Source organism: Lagenorhynchus albirostris, chromosome 10 (assembly GCF_949774975.1).
Source record: "Lagenorhynchus albirostris chromosome 10, mLagAlb1.1, whole genome shotgun sequence".
NCBI classification, from domain to species: Eukaryota; Metazoa; Chordata; class Mammalia; order Artiodactyla; family Delphinidae; genus Lagenorhynchus; species Lagenorhynchus albirostris.
Window position 1 is genome coordinate 42,426,375 of NC_083104.1, and position 19,582 is coordinate 42,445,956.

Genomic DNA, 19,582 nt, shown 5'->3' on the forward strand with positions numbered 1-19,582 from the left:
GTCGTAGTCATCTTGCAATGGTAACATCAAAGATTACTGATCACAGGTCACCATAACAAATATATGAATAATGAAAAAGTCCAAAATATTGCAAGAATTATCAAAATATGACACAGAGACATGAAGTGAGAAAATACTGCTGGGAAAATGGCACTGATAGACTTGCTCAACGCAGCGTTGTCACAAACTTTCAATTTGTAAAAAACGCAGTATCTGCTAAGCACAATGAAGTGAAGTGCAGTAAAACAAGATTTGCCGGGTTTCCCTGGTGGCGCAGTGGTTGAGAGTCCGCCTGCCGATGCAGGGGATGTGGGTTCGTGCCCTGGTCCGGGAAGATCCCACATGCCACGGAGCAGCTGGGCCCGTGAGCCATGGCCGCTGAGCCTGCGTGTCCGGAGCCTGTGCTCCACAACGGGAGAGGCCACAACAGTGAGAGGCCTGCGTACCGCAAAAAAAAAAAAAAAAAAAAAAATCAAGATATGCCTCTCTGTGTGTGTATAATATATATTAAGATTATGAACTTCTGTTTGTCAAAAGGCATTATTTGGGGAATTCCCTGGTGCTCTAATGGCTAAGACTTCATGCTCCCAGTGCAGGGGGCCGGGATCAAGTCCTGGTCAGGGAACTAGATCCCACATGCCACAACTAAGAGTTCACATGCTACAATTAAAAATCCCGCATGCCGCAATGAAGATCCCACGTGCTGCAACTAAGACCCAACACAGCCTAAATAAATAAATAATTAAAAGGCATTATTTGGAAACTAAAAGATAATCCAGAGTGGAGAAAATATTTCTCTCTGTGTGTGTATGTGTATATAAACTAACATATTACATAAAGAATTCCTACCAAACATAAGAGAAAGTCAACACGACCCAACAGAAAAATGGGCAAAAGACTTCAACAGGAACTTCATGAAAGAGGCTATTCACATAGCCAATAAACATACTGGCTATGTTTATTGCCAGAAAGGTGCTCAACTTAAATATTCATCAGGGAAGTGCAAAGTAAAACTAAAATGTGATACCAAGATATACCCACCAGGACGGCTAATACTAAAAACACAAAAAGAAATCCAAGGGCTGGCAAAGATGCAGGGCAACTCAGACGCTATACACTGCTAATGGGAGTATCATTTGGTAAAAGCACTTTGGAAAGCTGTTTTGCATTACCTACTAACATTATTTGCAATAGCTCAAAACTGGAAACTACTCAGATCCATCAACAGAAGAATGGATAAATAAACTGTGGCATATTCACACAGTGGAACACCCTACAGCAAAAAGCAAAGTATGACTACAGGCCACAATACAGATGTCTCAAAACATAATGCTCAGTGAACGAGGCAGACATAAAAGAGAAAACACTGCATGATTCCATTTATATCAAGCACCAACCAATCTATTGTTTTAGGACTGTGGTTATCCTCCGTGGGTATAGCGACTTGCATGGGGGTACAGGGTGGGAGGGCTTCTGGGGGGCTGGCAGTGTTCTGTTTCTTGAGCTGGGTGCTGAAAATATATTTGAGCCATAAAGTCAGTTCATTCCAGTGTGGGGTGGAGCCAGGAAGGAAGAGGTGGTCCAGCCAGCTACTGTTATAGAAACAGTGTTGGTGCTTTTCCCTGTGCCTCTAACAAAAGACCCTTATGATTCAGCCTGCTGGCCATCCTTACACAAGCCAACGTCCAGAGCAAAGGAGTTTCAGCCAGAGAATGTCCACAAGGACTAAGGAGTCCTGCCAGGGTCTGCCCTGGATGAAGTCTCCATGTCAGGGGCCCCCAGGGTGTAAGTACTAAGTAATATCCTATTTGACCAAATCAGGTAACCAGTTTGAATTTTGGCATGGTAAAAAATAAGCGTACACACACACAGACACACACACACACAGACACACACACACCCCTTCCCAACCCTCTGGCCACAATATGGTTCAGCAGAAGGGCTAGAGGATACTGTCGAGAGAATGGCCTCTACCCTTCTAAAAGGCCCTGGCTGTACCAAAGGTCTCTCCATACACTAGAGGGACCCAGTGCCTTGCTGAGTCCGCATCCCTTGCTGCCCGCTTCTTGCTCTGGGAATGAGACTTGCAGCTATGGCCATGACAGGTGTCCTCCCCATCCTGAGCAGCTGGGTTTATCATCCTGATGTACAGTTTGCCCAACACCTCCCCCACAGCCAAACCGCCTCATCTGGTTCTACTCTCCCTTTTTGCCCTGGTGCCCATGGAAACCAGCTGGCAGACAGGAAGTAATTTCTGACGCTTGAGGTACAACAGATGGCGACTTCCTTTCTTCTCCAACGGAGCCCAAGCCCAGGCTGCTGCTGATGGCATCTGGTACTTGAGCCCTCACAGTGGCCACAAGTGCCAGGCCCACCCTTGACTAGTGTCAGCCAGGAGTCTAGTGGCACAGCTAGGGTTAAGGGACTCTATAGCTTTCATTCTCAGCAAATATTCCATCCTGCAATTTCTGACCTACATTTATTTATCTTTGTTTTTGTTTGTTTTGTTTTAAATTGTGCAAGTAGTCTAAATTCACCACATAAAAACTCTAAAATACAGATAAATTTTAAATCACCCATGATTTGAGCCCTGGAAAATAACCACAATGACCATCTGGGGATATATATATTTACAGACATACTAAATATGCTGCTGTGTAGATTTCAATCCCCTATGTTGGGACATTCAGGTTGTTTCCAACTTCTCATCACTACAAAGAAGCTGTGATAAACATCTTCGAATAATATCTTTGCTCACTTATCCAATTAATTCCTTAGGCTATATCCCTAGAAGTTTTAATCCTCATTTTCAAGTACCCCAGGACCCCCCATTACCATAATGTAAGCTCTCTCATGGAATGAACACCCTCCTCCACATATTTATTTTCAAATGCTGCAAACTTTCCTCAAAGAACCTTGTGCATAGAGAAGGAAAAGGCCGTATCATCAAACAGTCAGAGGGAATGTCAACTCCAAGAAAGCTTAGTGCCATGTCCTCTGCTACACAGCCTGTCTGGGAAGCTGAACCACAGTGGCATCATCATTTCCCGCTCTTAACTTAAACCAAACAGCAGGCTGCTACCCTGCTTTGAGAACATTCACGTGTCCAATCAAGGATTATGTGTCAGGCACTGTTTATGGCGCTGGGGAGACAGCAGAGTACAAAACAGGCAAAACCCCTGTCTCCATGGAGCTTTATCTAGTGACAGTATTTGGAAAACTGACTGTGTCTCTGGTTTCTACTCTTTTTGCTGCTCTGTAGTTTTCTAATATTTTTCTATATGGTACATGTTTACTTATGAAAATAATAATCCAAAAAAATAAATACAGAAATATATTTAGTTATAACTTATAAAATCTGTTTTCTGAAGCTTAAAATTAAATACCACCATTGTCAATGCTGAAACCCCTTGTTATCTTCTCCTACGAGCTCCAGTAGCAGTGCCCTCAGTGGTTCATCACAGGTGGCTGCTCAGGTTCTCCACGGGCCCAGGGGGCTGTTTCCAGGAAGGCATACCTTGTATTGAAGAGCGCAGCCTTTACAGCAATGGAGATGGCATCAAACAAATTTCCACCACATTCCAGGAGCTAAGGGAGACGGGGAGTGAGGGGGAGAAGAAGAAGGTAGCATCATTTGTTACTTTAAGTATTATCCCCAGTAAAGGACACTGGTTCCTGAGAAGTGCCAACCAAGTGTTTACAAAGACAAGAACGCGTGGCTGCTCTCCTGGCTCACTGACACACACTGGCTCTTCACCCTAACAGCACGCGCTGCCTTGTTGCCCTGGCTGTGGTACCACCACTCAGAGGCCTCAGCCTGTGGTGCAGCTCCTCAGCCAGTCAGGCCTGCACTGAAGGAGGAAATCATCACCTGCGTTTTGCCCCAGGTAACTCTCAGTTGCACTTGGCAAGTGTTACCCTCATCTTTGCTAACATATGCCTGGCCTCCAAACAAGTAAAAAATGGTGGCCACTGATGCTGCAGCTGCCACCAGGGCCATGTTGATTAGTGCAGTTACTACTGCACGTAATTACCTACGTACATCTGATGCTCAAACACCTAACACTCCCTGTTCTACATTAAGCGTAGTAACAACTAAGGTCTTTCACACGTTTTCGCCCATGAGCAAAAGTGTAGACTGTACTCGTGCGCTCATTGAACAGGGAGGGTTACAGCGCATTATTAAGAGGAAGGCAACACATCCTTCTTCCTTATTTTAAAGAAGCCTTGGCCTGAGTTATGGAATAAAGCCAACAGGAAGAGAGGAGAGGAAGTCACGTGTAGAAAGAAAAGTTGTGTACGTCCGTGTGTGTTTGTTTATAGAGTCTATCTCCTCTTCATCTGAACTGTCAACTCGTGAGGCTGGACCCTGTTGGTTTTGTTCATTCCTTTATCTTCAGAGCCCAGGAGGAAGGGCTGCTGGGAAGGAGGAGCCTGGTGATTATGGAAGACAGGCAGGCCCTAAACCCAGGTCTTCCAAACTCTACTAAGAATCAACAACCACACCTGGTATGTCTCATGCACTTCATTCATACCCAGTGCAAACTCTAATTCCCGTCTTTAAGCTTTCTGGGCAAACCTCCAGTGCAGACACCATCTTTCCTACAGCCTGGTATAATTACTGCTTATTAGAATATGATCCCCCAGCCTGTATTACCAACTGGCTTTGTAACTGCAGCTTGTTTGTCTAGCAACTGGACCCTGGTTCAAGTACAGACTACAGCACGGCCCCCACCTCTGGCTAGACTCTTGCGCCAGACAGTCTGGTTTGATTCCTATCTTTGCTGGGTAACTGAATAACCCGGGGTGGGACCTCACATCTCTGGGCCTCAGGGAGGGTGAAAGTCACACGATCTCCCAGAAGTGTTGAACAACTTAGTATCTGTAAAGCCCTTAGAAGTGTGTCTGGCACATAGTAGGCGTCAGCTAAGTGTAAGATAAATACTAATTTGCTCTTTCATCTTCCCATTGTTGTCCTCACAGACTGTCTGAGTGCATCTGCATGTTCTCCATCTTCCCTGTTGACAGCCCAGGTTCCTAACCCTGGCTGTGCAGGGTCAGGGAGCTTATTAACAATGCAGGGTGAGGGCCTGGAAACTGCTTTTTACTCCAGGTCCTAGGTGGTCCTGATGACTGGCCAGGGGTGAAGACCACCGTTTTACACTCTGCTGCCCACAGTATCTGCTTTATGCAAGGGAAGTGCTAGATAAATGCTGACGTCTGCTCTAGCAGCTGTGAGGCCTCCAAGCTGGAGAGGACTTGGAGAGCACCTCGGCCAACCCTTCCCTGACAGGTGGGCTCAGGGGCCTGCCGGCCAGTCAGAGCTCTTTCTACTGTCCTGCACCACGTCCCGTTAAGGCCGGACACAAACACTGGTTTTCAACATTCTGGCTTATCACCAAAAGATGAAATCGAGAGGGCAGAATGCTGAACCCTAAGTATCTGCTGAGGGGCCCCCGAAGGGCAGGCACCCAACTCCAGGCCTCAGCTTGCCTGCCTGGCTCCTCACAGGGTACCGCACGACAAGGAACCCAGGCCGGGCAGCGTGCGTCTGACACTCTTCTCGGCCGCTTGCTGGCCAGGTGTCCTCCGAACTTCGGTTTCCCCCTCAGTGAAGCAAAGCCATGCTTCTCTATAGGGTGGCCATGAGGACTAAATGAGATCACATCCCTACATCCCTGGCACATAAGAGGTGCTCAGAGGCCCTACCTTCCTCTCTTCCTGCCAAGCAGGCCCAGCCTAGCTAGAATCTTTCTGCTAAACACAGCGGCACAGCCAAGAAGCAGGGGGAGACTGCGGGGGGGATGTGGAGACCCAAAGCAGCCTGACTGGGCTGTCTGAACAGGCCTACGCGAGCTGGGAGGAAACGGGGAGGTGCCGGACAACTAGCGTTACAGAGAGACTGGACTGTGGTCCCAGAGAGGTCATAGTTGTCCACCTTCGCTGAGGAGAAAACCCCTCCTGTAACAGAGGTGGGGCAGGAGCAGAGCTGAGGAAGGGGAAGGAAGACACACTTGGTCACAGATGCACCTCCCGTCAGATGCACAAATACAACATCAGATGCACAAATACAACAATGGCTCTTTTAGGGGAACAAGACAACTTATTCTGTTAGCCTCTGAGGATGACGGCCTTCTTTTCATAAGGTACACCTCCAAACCATACTGCTAGGAAGTACAGCGTACCAAGTAGAAAACCTGCCTCCCCACAAAAATCCTGCTCCTCCTGGGTTTCCCCGCACTGTCCTCTCAGACACCCGTGTTGAGCACCTCCTGGCACCACACACAGCCACTGCCGGGTGCTGCAGTGGCTCCTCCACTCCACCTTCCCTCCCATGCCCAGTGCCACAGACCACATGCGGGTCTCATCACCACTCCTGGGGCCCCTCGCAAGACAAGCCTTGTGACCCACCTCCCCACCAAAGGTCGCCTGTACACCGTCAGTGCCATGAAGTCCAAAGCTATCCCACTTGGGGTAAAAAGTATGCCATTAAAGAACTATGAAGAGCAAAGATGAATGAAGTTTCCATGATGGTAAATTTCTACTCTCATAAAATAATGCAACTGGGGAAAAAACCAATACTGGAAACAGGTGGATCATCTGACTATAATAGGTTTCAAGTAATTGTGCCTGCAATAAAAGTATGAAAGCATGGAAGGCTGCCCAGTGGATATTTGTTTGAAAGATGGGCTCTGCCTGAGGACTACCCAGACCAGTTGGTAAAAATAAATCACAGGAGATTCATCTTTTGCAATCCCAGTGATAGGACTGGATTTCCACCATTTTGCTTCAACATGGACTCAATGTATTCAATGTATTTTTAGATGTAGGACAAAAACTTACTCCCCAAACAAAAGCCTATCTCCTACCTCACATGCATGAAGTACGTTCCCACCAAGGCAGAAAGCAATTATGTGAATGACAAAAAGTAATCTACCTCATTAATAATATAATTTTTAAAATGCTTTTCTAATTCATTAAAAACTTTTCTGAAGATGACAACATTTCAAAAGCTCACATCTTCTTCCAAAATAAGTAAAACCTTTAAAAAAATATTAGAGAAGAAATCCAAATGCAAAAAGTCTTAAAAAGAAAGGCCTGGGACTTCCCTGGCAGTCCAGTGGTTAAGACTCTGCCTTCCACTGCAGGGGGCGTGGGTTCAATCCCTGGCCAGGGAACTAAGGTCCCACCTGCTGCAGGGTGTGGCCAAAAATTAAAAAAAAAAAAGAAAGAAAGAAAGGCCTGCAGGTGACCAAGACACAATGCACCCGAGACACTCCTGCTCACCACATATCCCTGCTCATGGAAGAAGCATGCTGGTTCTAAGCTGAGATAACGTCCCTATGATGTTCACCAGTTTTTCAAGAGCCTGCACTGAGAGAACAGGCTTCTTGCCTGAATCAAAAGAGCATCGGGCCCCCTCACCAGGCCAGCCTCCTACCAAACGGCAAGTGTGCAGGGCTGCACCTCCCTGGGCAGCTATGAAGCCTGACTCTTATCGGTAATGACTGTAGGCTGCCAGTTCCTGCCTCCTCAAAACCAGGACGTGTAAAACTACCTGCTTGGTAGGAATCAAACTACAAATACATCCCGCTTACCAGAGATGAGAAGAAGCAAATGGACTTGTAATTTCACTATTTTTACCCATTAGCATCAGCATTCAGAACAGCCCTAACCTGCTAGACAATAGTAAGCACTGCTCTCTTTGGGTTAGCTGTGCCCATCTATTATCAAATTAATTTAAAAGTATCCAGAAAGCCCTGCCCTGTTTCATGCAGGGCCGACAATTATAGACAGCTGGGCTGTTCCTCGCATGAAGTTCACTATCAGTCCACAAGATGGGCTTTATCTTCAGATTCATTAAAGAACCTGTTTGGTCACTGGCTTAGCCCTGTGCCCTCAATATGAAGTGGAAGATGTAGCCACTAATCTCAAGGTTCATAAAATTAAATGAAAAGGAATAAAATAGACCCAACAAAAGCCTGTACATGAACAAGAGACTGGCAAAAGTAATCACAGCTGTAAGAAAAGTTACTGCCAATCGCCAAAAACTGGGCAGACGAGTATTTGAGAGGGAAGCACCAGGAAGGAAATGGAGGGCTAGACTAGAAAGACTCCTGCAGGCGCAGACTCTGGAGGAGGGAGGTGGCAGGGCCTCAGGGGCCTCACTCGGGAAACGAGGGACTCAGAGTAGCTGGGCTACAGGGTGTTTTCGAGGGAGGATGGCTTGGTGAGGTCACGAGCCAGCTCTGGCACTAATCAGATCTGGCTTTGAGGCCCAGTACCACTACTCACAAGCTGAGACCTCCTGGGCTAGTTACTTGACCTCTCTGTGTCTTAGTTCCCTCGCTTATAAATGGGGAAAACAAGTGCCCACTCACAAAACATTTGTAAGGGTTACATGAAAATGCATGTAAAGAGCTCATCATCTTTCCATTATCCTTCTTGTCTAAACTCTGCCCATCAACTCTGTTTGGCACCATCTGGAGAGCATCTCTTGTTTTCTTCTCCCCTGACAGCCTCTGTGGATAATTTTAGGTGTAACCATGACATGACTGTAACTTTACTGTAAGATGGCATTATACCTGCACTACTATGTTGTATTTAATTTAAAAATTATTACAGGAGACCAATCTTTTCCCAACTAACCTCACCCTGGAAATTGAAAGCATTCAACTGAAGACGGAAAAAGCAGTGGGAGGAAAGTAGGCCAACTGGCTTCCAACAAAGGTAGAGTATGGCCAGTATAGCAATGTGATACTTACTAGCACATCCACGTAGAGAATCCAGCAATGCTCCCGAGGACTAATGCACAGGGACTTCAGGTCGACGCTGCTCTTGTTGTTAAATATCCGGTAGAGGGTGTTAGCAATCTCTGTGCCAAGGTCATCACCTCCCCGACCTTCAAATTCAGGGGTAGCATTGGCTGAACTATATAGAAGGGCAACAGAAAAGGGGTGAGTCTCGTCGAATGCAAAGAGCAAAAGGGCAGGCTTTGTTCCAGTTTCCCTGGGGGATGCTGGAAGAACCAGGACTATGAGGAAAGTCACTGAAATGAGGAAAGGATACATCTGACACTTTTCCAGCCTCTAGACACACGCAATGAGCCAGGCCAGGACCATGTTCCGGATGTGTCAGTGTGTGTGGTGGGAGTTCCCACTGACTTCTACAGAAGCCATATTTATCCAAAGAGAAACAGGAACGCTGGTAAGATGAACCTCAGCCAGTAATAACGAACACTCATATCTTGAGGGTATAATAAAGACTTCTCTGGCAGGCCCAGAGAGGCCTAGAGAATCAGTCTGGCCTACAGAGGGGTTACATTATATACACCATCCCTAGATGATGATATGATACTCTCAAAACAAAAACCACAATGTAGGTACAATAACTTTCCTGGAATGATTTAGAAGATATATATATATAACAGTATGTCAGAGTTATGTTATTAACTTTAGATTATCATGGTACTGAAAAGCAGGAAAATAAGACTGTTGGCTGATTTAAATATTAGGTTCTCTCTTTTACTTCATTTTTCTAGAGAAAACTTTTTCCTTTTTAGCCTCTTTAATTTTATGCCAAATCACCTCAACAAAGAATGAACAAGCATTTGACATTCGCCACCCTAAGCACTACTTAAAGTGTTTAACAGGAAATTTTTGAGGGTTCTGGCTTAATGAAAACAAATCCTTAATACACTTGTGACATATACAAACATTCCAGTAATCATTTTATTGTAATAAATAAGGCCTAGAAAGATAAGAAATCAGTTGTTTCAGTATGGTCTCTACAAAATCACATATTGAAGCTTTCTGGTCCTCATTCACCTGGAAGGTCCCGGGCCCCTGTGCTAGGCACTGGAGACCTAGAGACTGAGCAAGGCAAATGCAGACCCTAAGTCAGCAATTCCAATTGTTGGGGGGAGTCACACGATAGTGGGCAAACAGGAGTAGGGGGTCAAGAGGGATGTCAACCAGTGTTGAGGGTTATAGGAGTCCTTGAACCTGAAGATGAGTAGAAGCTGGTCAGACCACAGAAACGCCAAGGGGATTCCAGGCAAAGCAAAACCTATGTGAAGGCTCAAGGCTGTACCCACCCCGTCTGTGTAATGCTGAAAGAAACCTCACCTAATATATTTAAGTGTCCCTTTTGTCTGGTCCATTCTAATATAGATGTAAGATGAATCCTAAAACAATAAGAGTGTATCATTGTATAATAACTTTGCTACTCTCATAGTGTTCCCTTACTACTACGAGCCAGCAGAACCCCAATTTAAAACCCCTATGAGAAACTTCATTACTGTCATAGCAACCTCACTGTTCCCTCACTGCCTCTGCCAGACTCGGGCACTAAGCCATGAAAAGAAGCTCATTTATGGTAAAATAATCAAGTCACTAGAGACCAAGTTCATTATTTTGCAGGGCTAGCAAAAGACAACCTGTTTCTAATTTAAACGCTAAGCCATTAAGTCCCATCTTTTAAGTGTGCATCTAAATAGACCATTGTGTAAACAAATCCAGGCAGAGATGCTTATGCTTAAAATGTTGACCTTTCCCTGATTACAGTGGGCCACATCCTCCTGGGAGGGGCTATTACTGGGGATTGACGCACTAACAGCCCGAAGGGATGGTTTAAGAACTTCCCAGGCCAATCAGCTAAATAATCTACCTACCAAACCACCCCCCATTGGTTTTTTTTGACACTGGGCTGGTTTAAAGTGGAAATTTTTCCCATTTTAAAAGGTTTTTCTTTTTTTTCCTTTTTAAAATACAGGTTAACTCTTTCAGCATAGCTGGTGGCCAGAGAAAGGAAGGTTTAGATGCTCAGGAGACTACGGAAAGCTCCTGCTCTGGACTCTCCCTGAATGTGTAATTCAGCATGCTTGGCTTGTAGCCTAACATTAGTCAGGTTAGCGCTCCTTGGGTCTGTCTTATGCCTCAAGGTAATGAATGGGTGCTCTGGTCTTGGGACTTATTACTAGACCACAAATGTTGGAGTCAACGAATGCAGACCAAGGGAGTCCTAAATAAAAAGCTTCTCTATTAAGTGCCAAGTAAAAAAAGAGCGAGAGAATGCAGGCTGGTAATCCTAGACTCCTGTTCGCAGGCATCACAATATATTCTTTCAGTAGAGAAATATATACTTGGGTTTGGTTTGTTTGTTTGTTTGTTTTTGGCACAAAACAAGTGGTTTCTATAATTACAATTACCAAAACCAATTCAGATCCTTCATAAAGTATGACCCAGCCCCTCTTCCAGGGCTGTTGGGAAATCGCTTATTGAGCTGGATAAACATAAAAATCCTGGGAACGCTGCCCCTCCCAGTTCTCCAACCTCCTGACTGTGCTCCTCCTGCTTGGCACATCTCTGGTTTAACTGGATTAGGCTGAGATCAAGGCCATGTCTACCTGGAACAGGACTTCAGACACTAGGCCCATTGTTGTTTCCCTTGCTGTCAATCTAGCCTGCAAATCTGTGAAGGCTTACAGCCAGGCCAGGCCAGGCCCACGGCAGAAAAAGTGATTTAGTAGGTACCTGGGCCAGGGATGACTCCGGGCCTTACCCCTCTAGTCATCTAGCCCCCAAGTAGGTCCCAATTCCTCAGGGAGCACATGTGCTCACTTCTGAGCCTGCAAAAGCTTCCCTATAAATGGGTATGGGAACAGTGGCACATTCTGAGTGTTGCATCGTAAGCCCTTGTTTGCAGTTCCTGGGAGAATTATATCGTTAGCTCTGGAGACATTCAAAGCACAGCGAGCCTCAAATGACTTCTGCAGGTTGCCTCTCTCCTTTGCCCCCACCCCCAGCCCTTCAGCCGAGAATGGTGCCCCCTTCAAGCAGCACGAAGTAGGTAAGGAACAGAGATCAAGTGGCTCCACCCACCAATTCAGGGCTTGAAGCTTCCAGTTCAATATTAGTGAAAAAAAACAAGTGGTCACATTTAAAAGTAGTTGAGATCCCAGAGAAGTGACAAGTGCCGGGCACGCTGAAATGTCTATGAACGAAACGTGTTCTCCTCACCTCCTCCAGTTACAACCCGCAGCCTCTCTGAGAGACCAAACACAGCTCCTAAACCCATGAACATGGTGGCCAGAGAGCCAAGAAGTGACCTGATGGTCTGCCACATGGTGGTAACCAGAGTGAAACACCAGCTCACTAAATTCTTACCTTCTGGGCTTTAGATGGAAACCATCTTTTCCCAAAGTTTCAAGCTTCTTATTTAAAATGGCCTATTCTCAGGCTACAACTAACAAAACAAAGACATAGAGACAGGAGTTAGAAGGTCCGAGTATGCTCCCAGTTTAGTCAAAGTGCTGCCAGGCATCTCTGGAGCAGATCTCAGGAACCCCAAGGTTTTCCTCCTCCACTGGTATGGGGATCAGGGTCTGTGTCATGGGTACCCTTTCCTAAGGGCATCATTTCTAAGACCCAGGGAAAATCATTGGGGTGGGCGAAGGTGTCTACACCAGGCTCCATATATTATTCCAAGTAGACAAACAGAAGTAGAAGGAATTAGCAGAAAAGCAATTCGTTTTCTGTGACCTCTCTGGTAATTACCACTGGTAATTTAAATAATTAAAACATGAAAGTTGCTAGTAAGTAGTTAAGTCAAGCTGGGCTCAGTCAGGCAGGAGGCCCCCCCCTCCCCACCAATTAACTTTCCTCCCACTGGGTAACAACTCTGTTTCAGCCTGTGGATGGGTGCATGCCTTGAGCTCTCCAGCAGAGGCCCCACGCCTGGGGCCCGGATGGGGTTGGGGGCAGCACCCTTACGGCTGGGCATAGCCACAGGTGCCCAGAAGCCATTCCTATTCATTGGATTGAAATAAAGGGGTTTATTTGTTTACACAATTATGAGTTGCTCCTTGAATATGCAAATGAGGTTCTGATAAAGGTGGCAGCCAGTGGTGCTTGGTAACCTGCTCTTCTTTGCAGGAAAATGGGGTTTTTTGAATCTCTCGTGGTGATTCTACCCGCTGGGCTGATCACACCGAGCCACTTAAAGATGCCGAAGGGTGCCACCTTGAGAAACAGACTCAGGAGAACTCCCTGGGAAATGGAGTTTCTGGGCCTGGTGAGGTTCTCTTGAGACTTACAAAGGGGGAAAAGAGACCAGCGGGCAGCCACTCTCAGCCAGGAGAAAGAGGTTTGCTTCTAGAAGCCAGATCTTGGGAAGAGGCAGCTCAAAGGCTCCTCTCACCCTGGAGCCACCCTCTTACAGCTGGGACAAGAAAGGGTCAACAGCAGCAGGCTAACTGGAGTCATGTTCAGACACAGAGCCACAATGAAACGTGTCTCCTACACCAAGCATCTGAGTGCAACACCCTCTCTTTGGTGTGGCTGGGCTGACTGCCTTTGGTCTGCCTCAGATGAATGAGGCGGAAGGATAATGAAGAGGAAGAAAAGGAAAGCCAATTACAGCCCCTAACACATGGCGTCTGCTCCTCAGTGACTGTTTACTGCACCGAATCAGGCAGATCAAGGCAGGAGAGGCATTTTTTTCTTCCTCCACGAGCAAAGGAAGGATAAGTTGGAGGCCTTAACAAGTTCACCATCATGCACAGCAACTTAAAGGATGGGCCGATTCCACTGGACAACTCAGACTGCTGAGAGCAGCTGGGCAGAAACAGAGGAAACTGCTCTGGAGGGGCCAGGGCCGGGGCAGGGATGGGCTGGAAGGAAAACTGGCCAGAAACATGAACGCAGACACATTCTGAAAACTCTAAGCAGGATATCCCTCTAAAGCTGGCTCCTGCAGGCTACATGAAGCAGAAAGAGCAAAGACTCAGCAGCGAATAGACCTGAGCTGGCATTACTAGCTGTGTGATCCCAGGAAAGTCACTTACCCTCTCTGAACCCCTTTTGTCATCTCTCTCTCAGGAGTGTTGTGAGGATCAATTTCTGTGTTTGGAAGTGAAGACTGGAAGACTGTAACTCGCTGTGCAAATGTGGGTTACCATCTTTGCAGAAAAGGGCTGACATTGCAGGTGTAAGGCTGCTACCTTTAGAAGGGTCTGCTTGCAAGGTTGGTCCTCAGCTGGCATCTGGGCACTTGGCTCTCAGACTAGACTCAGTCAACAGTAAACTGGGTCTCCTGTGCCTAGACTGTGCAAATAACGTGGTTTATGCTAAACACCTGCTTTCCTTCTGGGAGTCTGGAACTTTGGTATGTGTAAAGCAGAGGGTGCCTATGTGACCAGCCCCAATCAAAATCTTGGTGCTGAGTCTCTAATGCGTTTTCTTAGGCAGAATCATCACACACGTGTTGCTGCATTTCTGTGATAATCATAGCTCTGAATACAACTCCATGCTCTATGCTAAGTCCTGTGAGTCCTTTCAGGAAATGTTTGAATGTGAGGGGTGGTCTTGCCACCCCTACCAGTAAAGTACCAATATTATATACCTGCACCTAGCATGAGCCGATAGAGCCTTACCCACCTCAAGAAGGTCTGCTGTCACCACCCAGCTAGAAGAGGAGTTACAGATAGAAGATGAGACTGGGCTGGCAACCCGATAAAAAGCCCCAACCCCTAGAAGGGGAGGTAACACGAGGGAGAGAAAGAACACTTTTGAAAGTCCACTGAACCAGTCGTTGTGCTGGATGCTCACTCTATTTTCATTACTTCGCTTCCTCATCATCACAACAGTAGTGTTATCTCAATATTTTAGATAAAGAAATTTAGGCGCAGAGGGACTGAGTAACTAGCCTGAGGTCACACAGCTAGCCAGAGAAGGAAGCCAGCAACAAGGCTGGCTGGCTGGCTGCAGAGACTGCAGAGTCTCTGCTTTTCCCAGTACCCACACTGCCTGCCCAGCTGCCACCCCGTCGGCCTGTCAGGCTGCTTGGCTTGCCCTACTCCCTGCTCTGCCAAGCAAGTCATGAGAAGTTTTCTGCAAAACTAGAGCAGGAAGAGAAACAGGACATCATTTAATTTGACTCTCATAACTACCATGTGCCTGGCTGCCTGGCAGACACCCTCCTTTTTCAGACAGGGAAAATGAAGCCCAGTGAGGGCCAGCTGATTAGGACAAGGGCAGGACCTGAGCCAAGGCCTCCGTTCACATTTCCCAGTGCCTGGTACACAGGAGAACTCAGTAAATACCTGCCGGCTGGTGAAAGATGATTAAATACAAAATAAAAGTGGGCTCAACAAGAAACCAGAGGTTAATTCTCTGAATCTTCTATCTTTTAAAGCATTTTTCTTTAAAAACATCTGCAGAGTACTGACCAGTCAACAAAGAACTCCAGGTAACCTTCATTTGGTTTCTCCAGCTTCGGCGTCCCCATTTCTGCTTTCACTCCCACCAAGATATCTGTGTGACCCTGCAGACACATGCAAGAAGGGTCCTCACTCAGGGCAGGCAGCCAGGCACCCAACCACCCCCTCCTCTCCCAGATGTACGCCTCGAGGGGACTCGCTTAGCATCAGTGCCGGGACTTGGAAAGCGGCCCTTTGAGAAGGTGAGGGGTCCTTCAGATGTATACAGACCCCCTCCCAGAGTTTGGCTTGGGTCTTAGATTTCCCTTGGAACAATATGCACTCCAAAAGCCCAGAGGGGCCTGCAACTGGTTCCCTAGAGCCTACCCATTCCTCCACCTGGGTACAGACTGTGGCCACAGTACTCACCAGCTTGACTCTGGCAGACCCACTGGTGTTGGACACCACGTCAGTTTCCACTTCAACACATCGGTAGTCTTCACAGCCACGGCCATCCATGCGGAGGTCTTCCTGAGTGCAACAATCAAAATCCTAAGGTTATAATACTAAACCTCTAACAGACTGTTCAACTGACTCACTCCTTTCCCCCCAGAGAGAAATATGTGGTACAACAACTCCTTTTCTCTTAGTGATTCATCCAAATATTCTGTCCTCATAGGTAGTAACATTACTATTTTACAAATGAGGAAATGGAGACTCAGAGAAGTTAAGCGACTCACGTCCAAGGTCCCACAGCTAGGGACAGCAAAGCTCAGCTTCCAACCCAGGTCTGTCGGAGCACGAAGTCCAAACTACGTACCACTATACAGAACAGGCACACACAAACAAAATCTGAACAGACAAAATAAAAGAGGTCTCTTTCCGAATCTGCAATTCTGAAGTCACAAGAAGTATGGATTGTCAGAGATACAGGTACAACTGTCTTGGCTGTAGCCCTCCTACCCCCCAAACCCAATCAGATCTAGTCTGTAAATAGCTAAAAACAACTAACTGGTATCTTCTAAAAGATCTTCTAAAACAGGCATGCTCTAGAACAGGGTCAACAAAGTTAGGCCTGCAGGCCGCCTGTTTTCATAAGCCGTTCTACTGGAACACAGCCATGCCCACTCGCTTAGGTATTCTGTGGCTGCTGTCATACCACAGCAGCAGAGCTGAGGGGTTGAGATAGAGACCATATGACCTGCAGCCCCCAGATCATTACTATTTAGTCCTTCACAGGAAAAGTTTGCCAACCCCTGCTACAGAGGATGGGTTTCAGGGTGGTGTACGTACTGCCTGGCCTTATCCCCAGTTATTTACTTAACTCAATTATTTACTTCTATTGGTGTAACTCATAGATAACTATTTTATGCTGTGGTTGTAATCCAGTACTTCCATTATTTATCTTGTTGCTCCAAGTGTCCCAGATTTGGCCACTGGGAGCTCCTTTGGGTTGGTTCTTGCGTTCTCTCAACATGTCTCCAATCTCTTCGGAGCACTTCTTTACTTCTGACAACAAAAGGTGTTCCAGCCACTTGTATTTTACCTGCCCCAGCCCTGGGATCAGCCCTTTTTCCAAAGAGCCCTGGTTCCCTTCATTGCAGAATAGTACTTAAAAACCAGGATCTGGGTGCTAAGTAGGTTCATTGCTACAGGGGTATCATTGCTTCTAGATCGTCTCAGCAGAACAGTGCTAGAAAATATACATATGTGTACTAACCCACACACATACACACACCTATATTTATTTCTGTATCTATCCACATATCTGTTAAAAAGTCATGTGTTCATACTGAGAGTTGGTTCTAACCTACCTCCTTGTCTTATTTGTAACTTCTTTCTCAGACAGGGAGGAACCTGGCTCTCATTATCTACAATGTATTTATGTATTTGTTAAATCTCTGTATATACATAAAGTAGTTTCAGAATTACTACGCCATACCCCTGTGAAAAACAAATTTACTAATACAGTATTTGTGTAGAGTTCTTTTTGTCTTTAGCCTTACAGCACCCACTCAAAATATTGTTTCCAGTTGTCTTTCCCCATCCTTCCTGTGCCTCTGTTACTCATCTGTACCCCTGTCAGTTCATTAGTAACTGCTGGGGTTCCATTTTGGGTCCCCCACATCCTGGCTACTTTTAATTACTATCACCAGGGCTCTAAGAGTCAAAGCTATCAGAGAAGGTGTGCTCAGAGAAATGTCACTCACCCCTCATCCCTATTTTCATCCCCCCCCACCTTCCTACCCCCTCCCACCAGCGCCAGGCAGGTAACCAATCTCTTTAGTTCCCAGTCCATCTTTCATGTACTTCCTTTCCACAAATGAACAGATAAGAGTATTTTTAATATCCCTTATTTTCTTTTATAAAATATGGCATACTACAGATACTCTTTTACATGTAGCTTCTTTTTCTAAACAATTAACAATACATATGCAGCAAATCACTCCACATCAGCTCATAGAGATTGTCCTCATTCTCTGTAAACATTTTTTGAAAGCTCTTTCTTTCAGCAAAAAAATCATTAGCCTCATCAGATTCTCAAAGGGATTAATGCTTCTCAAAATACTGAAAACAAAAACCAAACAAACAAACCAAACAAACAAGCCACCACTGTTCTGAAGTATGTATCTGTCAGAGATTTATCTTTAAATTGCTTGGCTCACTGCATATCTGATTGACTTTTTTATTTTGAGGAATGAAAATACAGAAAAGGAAAACACTGAATACTCCCGCCACACAGTACCAACTACTACCATCTGTCGTGTTTGTTTCAACTCTTTAAACTCCTGTTAAAGGAGAGAAAATAAACATCCTAAATCAGGTTGAAGTCCTTTTGCAGCCAGTCGACTCCAAGACATCCCCTCCCAGCCATCCCCTCCCTGGAGGCAATCCCTATCTGAAGCCTGGGGAGACATGTTCTCGAAAAGCAACAGAATTTCAAGTCTAGAAGAATGAGTCTCCTGAACTCTACAGAGTGAGTTCTCTTCCCTGGAGGATCCCAAAACTATATAACTGTGTCTCGTCACAACCCCACCTACCCCCACCCACATGAAAGCATCCTAGGTCAATCTCGGCTTGCCCCATCCCCCAGGTGTGCCTTGCTAGGAAGTGAACACCTGGCCCAGAAACAGCATTTACAATGAGTCCTTGGTGGATTGTAGGTATGGCACAAGTGTGAGCAGTCACTAGGAGCATCAGTCATGGCCTCCAGGCCTGGTCCTGCCATTAACTAGCTGCTTGACCTAGGACTAACCCTAACCCTAACCCTAACCCTTCCCCTCTAGACTAATTTCCTCATTTGTAGATGCAGAGATTGAATTCGACGGCCTCAAAGGTGCGTCTCTAATTCTGTGGATCTATAAATTAAAAGAGCCACAATTATTTGCAAGAACTAATAGTAGCTACTATTTAATGTGCATTTACTATCGACCAGATAACGTGCTAGGAACACTATACAGTTAACATGTTAAATCCTCACAATAACCCTATAATGTAAGAGAGCAAATTTTCATTCCATTTTACAAATGGGGATCAGGTTGAAAGATGCTAAATGCCTGGCCCAACGTCATAGCCAGTAAATAGCACTTGAATTCCAAGCCAGAGCTCTTAACCCCGATTCCACAGTCTCCTGCATTCTAAAGAGTCTCTTCACTGTGCAAAGGAGGCAGCACAGGCCTCTCTCAAAGGACGAACTGGCTGGCTATACCAGTTCGTCCTAATGATGGTGATGACGACTCTGAAAGCAGGAAGGCCGCAAGGCTACAGGGCTTCCCATATTGCTTTAAATTACCACTCACTCTAGTCACAACCCTTTGTAGTGACAACCCACTGTTCCAAAATGTGGCTGGAGGGGTGTCAGAAAACTGGGCCTCACCAGAGCTTGCCTTTCCAGCCTTTAAATCAGTCTCTGCCCCCTGGGGAAGGCTCAGTCAGGAAGGCTCGGGTGACAAGTAAGAGATAAACAAAAAGCTACAAATTTCTGATAAACAAAAAAGCTACAAATTTCCCTTTCCAGGGACGCGTAAAGTATAATTTTTTTCATAGAAAAAAGCACACAACAGGAGAAAACAAAGTCCATGAATCACTGCACACAGGACTTTTTAAAAATCCACTTTTCCTCATAAAAGGCTTAGGAAGGGGCTTCCCTGGTGGTGCAGTGGTTGAGAGTCCACCTGCCGATGCAGGGGACACGGGTTCGTGCCCCGGTCTGGGAAGATCCCACATGCTGCGGAGCGGCTGGGCCCGTGAGCCATGGCCGGTGAGCCTGCGCGTCCGGAGCCTGTGCTCCGCGACGAGAGAGGCCACAACAGTGAGAGGCCCGCGTACCGCAAAAAAAAAAAGGCTTAGGAAATCGCTAAACCTGCTTGGCCTGGCTCAGAG

The 19,582-nt window shown here is 46.1% G+C and overlaps 1 protein-coding gene across 1 annotated transcript in view; it reads right to left on the reverse strand.

Moving 5' to 3' along the window:
- The window catches only part of EXOSC7 (exosome component 7), a 29,589-nt gene that overhangs the window by 5,860 nt on the left and 4,147 nt on the right, over positions 1-19,582 (reverse strand). The window contains exons 2-5 of the mRNA XM_060162190.1: positions 15,629-15,730; positions 15,230-15,324; positions 8,766-8,931; positions 3,518-3,588 (exon numbers count right to left, since the gene is read on the reverse strand). Of these exons, the coding sequence (XP_060018173.1) occupies positions 3,518-3,588; positions 8,766-8,931; positions 15,230-15,324; positions 15,629-15,730 (434 nt within the window). The remainder of the gene's footprint in view (positions 1-3,517; positions 3,589-8,765; positions 8,932-15,229; positions 15,325-15,628; positions 15,731-19,582) is intronic.